This window comes from Haemaphysalis longicornis, unplaced genomic scaffold, assembly GCF_048455015.1.
Source record: "Haemaphysalis longicornis isolate Haplotype H1 unplaced genomic scaffold, Haemaphysalis longicornis Haplotype H1 scaffold_8, whole genome shotgun sequence".
Taxonomy (NCBI): Eukaryota; Metazoa; Arthropoda; class Arachnida; order Ixodida; family Ixodidae; genus Haemaphysalis; species Haemaphysalis longicornis.
In genome coordinates, this window is record NW_027526445.1 from 158,229,946 (window position 1) to 158,237,992 (window position 8,047).

At 52.0% G+C, this 8,047-nt stretch overlaps 1 protein-coding gene across 1 annotated transcript; it reads left to right on the forward strand.

Annotated features, from left to right (window-relative positions):
• The first annotated feature begins 4,121 nt into the window (after positions 1-4,121).
• On the forward strand, positions 4,122-7,559 carry LOC144149931 (uncharacterized). Its single transcript, XM_077681676.1, has 2 exons — positions 4,122-4,542; positions 4,654-7,559. Exons 1-2 carry the CDS (start codon positions 4,251-4,253, stop codon positions 4,860-4,862), a joined length of 501 nt encoding a protein of 166 aa, XP_077537802.1. The 5' UTR covers positions 4,122-4,250; the 3' UTR covers positions 4,863-7,559.
• The last annotated feature ends 488 nt before the right edge of the window (positions 7,560-8,047 follow it).

Sequence of the window (8,047 nt, forward strand, 5' to 3'; positions counted from 1 at the left end):
GGTGGGTCGCATGGTCATTTCCTTTTTTCCTAATTATGTAGCTTATTTGAGCGAAGTTTGCGTTATAAGTGGTGTCGTTATGGTTCTAACGAGGCAATCTTTCGAATGAACCAAACTTGTGTTTTCTCTTCATGGCTCCTTTAAGAACGGCACCGGGAGTTGCCGCTATACCTTATCACCGTAGCCAGATGTTTCTCCGCGCGGCGCAAGTAGGGCGTTACTGGGAATATTTTGAACATGGCGTGAGCCGTTCCCGTGATTTTTTGGACTTAATATGCTTATAAACGAGTGACGACAAATAAACTGCGTGAGACAAGGCAGACGATATCACGCATTCATAGCAAACCCCTTTCAAAACGCGCCCGCACTGATGTCACGGGTCCGGCGCTTTGGCGGAGTGATACACTACATGAGGTGGTGCCGTTCTTGAGTTGTAACCGAGTATCGCAGCCGTTTCTTTACTAACAAAGTATATGTAAAAAAATGCACCGCTCCGCACAATATTCCTCCGCATTACCATTTGTGACGTCACGTCCCCAATGGCGAAACAGGCTCGCGTTTCCACAAGAAAACAGTCTGGTAGGAATAAGTGCATCTTGCAGCTTGAGCTTTTTTCAGCTTACTGAGCATTACCAAACAGGAACTATACCACCAGAGAATTGTTAGAAACATGTGGCTTAGTCGGTCCGCTATGAGGTGCGACAAATCAAGACGACCGCGTTCACAAAATGCGGGTTTAAGAGACGTCAAAGTGTGCTTGCGAAACAAAACCGCTCCCTTCAGTTATTCTTTCCTTACTGTGCTTCTTTATGTCGACACGAGACGAAAGGGGAGGCCGCGCGTCCAACTGCCCTCAGAGTTAAATCGGGAATGCCTGCACACTAATTCCCACCACGCTTATCTCGAAGCAAGTGCCCCAGCCAACTGAGGTTTACGCAAGTGGTGTAGTGCAGACAACGCGTTGATTTACTATGCGAGTGGGACATCGCGTGCTGGCACGGTTTGCGCAAGTGGGAAGCGACTTGGCACGAACGCCCCTGTTGCCTCCTCTCTCTCTCTCGTCTCTTGTCGGGTTTTCGCTCTACAAAGATGTTCCCCCGTCTGCTTCGGCCGTTGCGGTCCTCTGTTCCCACTTAACGTGGAAACGAAGGCCTGTTTCTCGTGAGCATATATTCGTTTCATTCCCACGAAAGCAATGTTCATCAATAGCTTAATTCTCTGAACGCGTTGAACATTTGCGTCGAAAATCAGAGGTTCCTCTAGCTGAAAACACAGTCTGTTGTGTGCGGACGACACAACAGAATAGACTCTGAGGGACTGCAATGCACAAAACCGAACCTCCAATTGTTTGTTTTAGGAAGAGAGAGGAACTTGCTTATCAGAAGAGAAGGCCTTTTTTGGAGAATTAGTGCATGAGCGCGGTGAAAGTTAGGCACTTGTTTCTTCCCTACTTCAAACTAAGCCGGGGGCTGTTCAATTGTAGTTGCCTCGTTACAGAGCATTGACCTGATGGGTGAACTGTGGCCCGGCGTGGGGAGCAGGCTCGCATCTCCATAGATTGCTCGTGCAAGCCTTGGAGAATTGTGCAGTTGGTGCGAGCCGACAGTACGCGCTTATGTGGGTTGAATGATCATTTTCAGGAGGTGTAATTGTACGAGAGCATGTGAACCTGGGACATAACCACACGAGGTGGCGGAGATGGGCTATAGCATTGAGGCAGTCAGGTGAACGAATGAATGTTTTGGAGCACTAGTTGGTAAAATTGCTCATTCTGCTACAGCGCGACAACAACGAAGATTATGGTGAAGACATCTAGGGAAGGGCACAGCGCTCACTATCAGATTATTTTTTTTTTTTTTTCTAAAAGGGAAACTTGTAATTCATATGAAAGGCCAGTCTTTCACGCCTGCGCACATTGAACGCGACGGACACAAATAAACGCGCTAAACAAAAGCCCGAAAGTTTGCAAACAAGATCTGCCATGATTGCGCATAAATAATCTCGCGTGCACGTGGTAGTACGCGCAACTACCTCTTCGTACAGCTACGGCCAGCTTTGAGGAATGCTATTGCTGTGATGTATTCAGCGTATTCCAAAGCGAAACCTGTGTATTGCATATACAGGGTGTTGCGACGATAATTGGAACATTTTAAAAAATTTTCCTGAGCGATCCGCCGCTCTGTTCGCGCTCAAACTTCACACAAAGGTCGCATTTTGTGGTCTATTTTGTTTGACATCGGGAACAACAACGGTACTTACCTGCTTATTCTGAAAATAAATAAAAACGATTTTCGCCTACGGGAAAATGGCCGCTGATTTGGACGTGCGAGCCAGCGCAAGTTGATGTTGGAACGACGGAACCACCTGCAGAGTGAAACGCATGTTTGGGATTCACGTACGGAGCCAAATGGTGCAGCAGACGATCAGAAAATGCACCTAGAAATGAGCTAACATACGATCAGAAAACCCGGTTTTCGGGCTCGCACGTCCAAATCGCCGCCATTTTCCCATAGGCGAAAATCGTTTTTATTTATTTTCAGAATAAACAGGTAAGTACCGTTGTTGTTCCCGGTGTCAAACAAAATAGACCACAAAATGCGACCTTTGTGTGAAGTTTGAGCGTGAACAGAGCGGCGGATCGCTTAGGAAAATTTTTTAAAGTGTTCCAGTTATCGTCGCAACACACTGTATATAAGCACGCGCTAAGCGATCACATGTAGATGTTTAGCAGATCAGACGGAGTATAAGCAGGCATTACCAGGATTGACTTTTTCTCTGAACAACATATTGGCATGATTGACGCAGCTGTAAACATGGTGTCTGGGTATTTAATCGCAACACTATTGAGATTATGTAGAACTGGAACTACTATATTGTTCACCCAGGAAGAGCCGAACTATACACATCTGGAATTGTCAGAAATGTTGCTTATCTGTGTCTGTAGTCTTGCGTGTTTAAGATGCGATTGCAACAAGAGTGATCTTCGCTGCGTCGTAAATGCGTTGTTATCTGAAATAAAAGGAGGAGGAAAAACAACGTAAGCCAAAAAAGACTATTGGGATTCAACAGAGTAAGTTCTACGGACAACCATTTTCAAAAAAAAGGTTCAAATAACGACTGCCGTATCCTTCACTCTTGGTATCAACTTTCCCGTTCGTTTCAAAGACGCGCAAGCGCAAAAAATCGACAGATTCTAACATACTGTGAAGTAGCACGAGTCCTTACCAACCGTCAAATGCAGAAAAGTTTTCGCGGCTCAAGCGTTGCATTGAGAGCTCATCCGGCCGCTCGAAATGCACGCCTGTCATCGCCCCCATCACGCGATCATTCCCAGATCGCCTGCACAAGCAGAGGAGGTCGTTCATCGCACATTTCATTTCACCACGCTCGCTACCGTTCAATCAGCGGTGTGTCAGGAAGCTGACTCTGATCTCCTGCTTACGCTTAGCGGATGAGGAAGAACGCACTGATGCGCCAATGCCTCCGCCCAAGGCCGAGTGACATTATCCGACACACCCCGCCAACTATTATCACCGGCAGGGCGACCATATGCTAGAGAGACGGCGTTTCCCGCTTTTATCCACCCTCCTTTTATTGCATTTTCCCGCACCTCGCAACCAGACGGGGCAATGCAGTCGTGGGCCGCGGTTCGGGCGCCCGGCGCGGCCCTGACCGGCCACAAGTGGCGCTTGGCCGCCCGAGGGGTGCACGTGAAAGCGTGAAGAAAGGCCTTAGCGGGGAATCAAAAAAGAGCCCTTGCTGGGCCACCGCCCCCCGACCTCCTCGCCGCCGACGCCGGTGCAGCAGCCGTCCGACGCCCAACTTGGCCCGGGGAGAGTTGACGAGGTGACCGCGACAGAGGCTGCACCTGGCCCTTGCATCCCCTTGGGCGCAGCAGAAGCGATGCCCAGCGGAAACCAGTTACGCGGGGCTCGGGGGCAAGGGTAGGGAGGAAGAGGGGGAGACGGCGCTGCTGCGGGGGCTGCTGAAAGCGACAAGGAGCCGCGCGCGCGACCGACGGGCAGCAGGGGCGGAGGACGGGGAGATCACGTGGCCCTGCCACAGCCCTCTGCGCGACGCCGCGCAGACTCGGCCGCGTCACGTGATGTTTGCGTCACGTGTCGTCCGCGTGGGGGAACGCCCGCGCGCGGCGCTTGTTTGCAGCGGGTAGGAAGCAGGCTAGGAAGCAGATTTAGGAAGCGCGCGCCAGGGGCCCTCGCGTACGGGCCGCTGCCCCCCCCGCGCGCAAGATGGGGGACGAGACGGCGGAAGAGTTCGGCTCCTCATCGTCGTCCTGGCCACTGATCCATCGGGAATCGCTTCCGTCGGACGCCGACTCCGGATACGAGCCTTCGCCAGCCTTCAGCTCCGCGCAATCGTCGTTCGAGTGGCCGCCGACTGGCGAAGACGAGGCCAGCGACTGCCAGCCGCCGCCGCCGCCCAACGAGGCGCGCTCAGCCGCCATCCCGATACCGCGGCGCAGGCAGCAGCCCCGCTGGCCCCACGACGCGGTGGACGTTGCGACGCAGACGTCGTCGCTGGGTGAGTGGTGGCGGCGGGCCGCGCGGAGCTTGGAGGCCGCTCACCCCGGTCCCCGGGCGACCCCTGACCTGCTCTTGCCTCCTCCCCTCCTTGCGGCGTCTCCTGGCGCAGTGGCTCCGGCGGCGACCACGATGCCGCCCGACTTGGTGCCCAGGATCGAGGAACAGCACCAGCCCCCGGCCCACCGGCTCCGCTGGGCGCTGGCCGGGGTGCAGCTGCGCCGCATCAGCGACGACTTCGCGGCGCACAGCGGCCGTCCGGCGCCTCCTCCGAACGGCCGGAGGCGCTCATTTCCCGTGTCGCTGCTGCGCTCCGAGTAGTAGCCGCTTCCTCCTTCGTTTCTCCAAGTAGCCGCTGCTGTGCGCGACCTTCACCCACTGGTCGCCGACGGAGGATGCGCGCCGCCGCTCAATCCGCGCTGCTCAATCTGTGCTTCATCGAGTGCCCCGTGCGGCCGCCGGAGTCTACGTGTAGGAAACAAGGAAACGGACGTGTTCCGACCTGCCGTCGGCGCCTTCGCCATTGAGGGATCGGGGGCGCCCGGGCGGCGAAAGTGACGACACGTGCACATTGGCAACGCCGCTGCATTATTAATTTGTTTTTTAAGCTGCTTGACTGATACAAGCTTTGGCAATAACATGAAACAAAAAAAATCAGTTTTATTTCACGGCAGTGAATGCACCACATTTTTAAAAGTAAAAGTTTGAAGCGCCTTACGCAGACCGAACTCGACTGCGTTATCAGGAATAGCACCTCGTATATCTAAACTAGTAAACATTAATAATGTCAAATCGCCTTTCTCCGAATGCGCGTGTTGTTTTCGCCCCCCTTGCGTCCCCTTCGCTTAGCCTTCGGAGACGAGACTGACTTCGCAAAGTGCCTCTACAGTCCTACCTACTCAAGTGCCTTCCCGGGACGCTAATCATACCGCTCAAAAATGGTCGACGACGCTAACCTCTCTGGCGGACTCTCTCTGCTCTTGGGGCAAAGTGTCGGCTCGTGTTGTTTGGTGTGCCTTCGAGTCAGCTTTGGTCAAGACGGTGGCGTCGTGGACACTCTCGTGCCTTCTTTTTAGTATGTGCTTCCTTGCTGCGGTGATCTAGAGTGCAGCCGAAAGTGCTCCTATTGAAAGCTGTAGGCGTTTGGGGCCCGAAGGGGCCGTTTTGCCATCAATCAAATGCGTCGCGGAGTTCTTTGTGTAACAGGTTGGTCGGTGGTGGTGGTTCTTCTACCCATTGTTAGTTTGCGATTGGACGTGTGCCCGAACGCCACAACCAGATGTAATTTGGCACGCATCGCCAAGTGCGTTTGCGTTTACTTACCAGACGTAGTTTGGCGCGCATCCCAACCTGCGTTTGCGTTTACTTTCCGGTGCGCCCCCTCTCGTTAACATCGCCTAAGCTGCACCCTCTCTCTCTCTAGCGGGCGCGCGCTCTTTGGCGCTAGGATGATCCGCGGTTGTTTTGAACGTAGCAGATAAACAAATGTAATGACGTCGTCAGCGATCAATCGGCGCACTTGGCTGTGTTCTGTGGCTCCCTTGCTCATTTCATCGCAAAAAAATCCATGAATGGTGTGGTCTTTTTGGAAACCTTTTTGTCTAGTTTTTTTTTTATCGCTGTCTGCGTTTGCAGACGCATTTTTTACACTGCCGCCTCTATAAGGTGTACTGTTCGTCCGCATCTCACTCACTGCGGGCGGGGCGGAAAGTTGTAATGCCTTACACTGTTGATTGAGGCTTTCTTTTATCCTATATATATATATATATATATCAGAGATGTGCAACATTACCCTGGCTCTGTGTGTCATCATTGACATCTGTAGTTCGTTGATCATGTCGCCAAAAGGGCTTAACGCATGTGCGGGAAGCGTCTCGTTTCCGCACGTTTTTTTTTTTTTTTCCTCTCCCGAACCGGTCTTGTAGTTTTCATGTATTTTACTGAGCTCTGCCAGACCCATCCGGAGAGAGAAAACGCGTCGTTCACCGCCCGTGTTTGGCGCTAAAGCCGGCCGTATTGTGAATGGTGCATTGTGAACTGATTGCAAACACCGGTAGTTCGAAGACTGCTACTTAATATGACTGTAAAATTTCCTCGCGCTTGCTGTTGTTTGCTGAGTACGAGGTCGCGGGTTCGATTCCCGGCCGCGGCGGCCGCTTTTCTGATGGAGGCGAAAAGCAAAAACGCGCGTGTGTTCGAGATTTCGGGGCACGTTAAAGATCCCCAGGTGGTCAAAATTAATCCGGAGCACTCCACTACGGCGCGCCTCATCGCCTGCGTTGCGTCGGCGCGTTAAACCCTACAATCAATCAATCAATTGCTGTTGTGCTGCCTGTCTTGACAACCAAGCGTCTACCCAGGTCCTCGGAAGTGATTTGGTTCTGCCATCTGTTGTGTTCGCGTTCCAATTGATCTTGATGCTATGCCGGCAGTATCGGTTACTTCCTGGGTCACGCGAGCGGTAACAAAAACAAATACCGGAGCTGCTTTCAACTCGTTTTCGGTGCTTCACACAATGGTGTCACATTCCCTCTTCTCGGGCGAGCAGTGAAACATTCTACTTAAGACAGTATTGCGAAGTATTACACAGTGAAGTAGGTCCTCTGTGGGACCTCAGTAATTCCAAGTGTTCCTGGGCACAGAAAACTTTCGTATCGAACATGGTTCCTGTTTGTTCAAAGGTGGCAGTTTGCTGGCTAAATTGCGTCACCACAAAATGTTGTCCTACATTTCGAATTCAAATTGATCTGTTCTCTACTGGTGGTGTTGTTCTGTACAGTTGTGGCGTGCGTAGATGCCAGTGGAGTGTTTTATAGCGGTTAGCGTACGCTGCGCTAGCGGCGGCGGATCCCGGGACACGCCTCCGCATGCACGTGCGGCCCGCCGTGTCTGCTCGCGCATGCGCAGTCGGGTCTAGGTACCCGCCATTAGCATTGCGTACACTACCCGCTACGCTAAAATACACTGATGCTTACGTGACGTTGCAGTGCCAAGCCATGTGGCGGACCAGGGCATCGTTTTTTTTTTTTGGGGGGGGGGGGGGGGGGGGGTTGCACATCCCTGTCTTTATATTGCCTGAATGTATTTTCGAAAAAAAAAAAAGTTGTACGGGCGGCCGCCATAATATATATTTGCCGCTCTGATCTCATTGACGGTGTGATAGTGAATAAAAACCAACGCTGTTTTGGCACTTGTGTCCTCTTTCGGACAAGCTGTTGTGCAGTCTTCTCACTGATCCGCTCCGAAATGGGAGTCAACTGCATGCATTAGAAGTATGACAGATCCAGCAAGAACCGACTGTGCGAGTTTTGACCTCTAACTGTCCAGCGTGCGCACAAGCAACAGGCGAGATCAATTCAGGCGTTTTCATAAAAAAAGATTAAAAAGTGGCACAATTGAAATTTAGAGGCTTTGAGTGTCGTGGAGTTTTCAGCCAAGATGTGGCCGCTGAAGATTAATCGAATTAACCGAAGTAAAAACACTGAGCTTAACGACCTAATAGGGCT

Bases quoted from the DNA above. Each gene is read 5' to 3' on its own strand.
- LOC144149931 (XM_077681676.1), top strand. From the start codon at position 4,251: ATGGGGGACGAGACGGCGGAAGAGTTCGGCTCCTCATCGTCGTCCTGG. The intron at 4,543-4,653 runs GTGAGTGGTGGC...CTCCTGGCGCAG, and splicing joins GACGCAGACGTCGTCGCTGG to TGGCTCCGGCGGCGACCACG.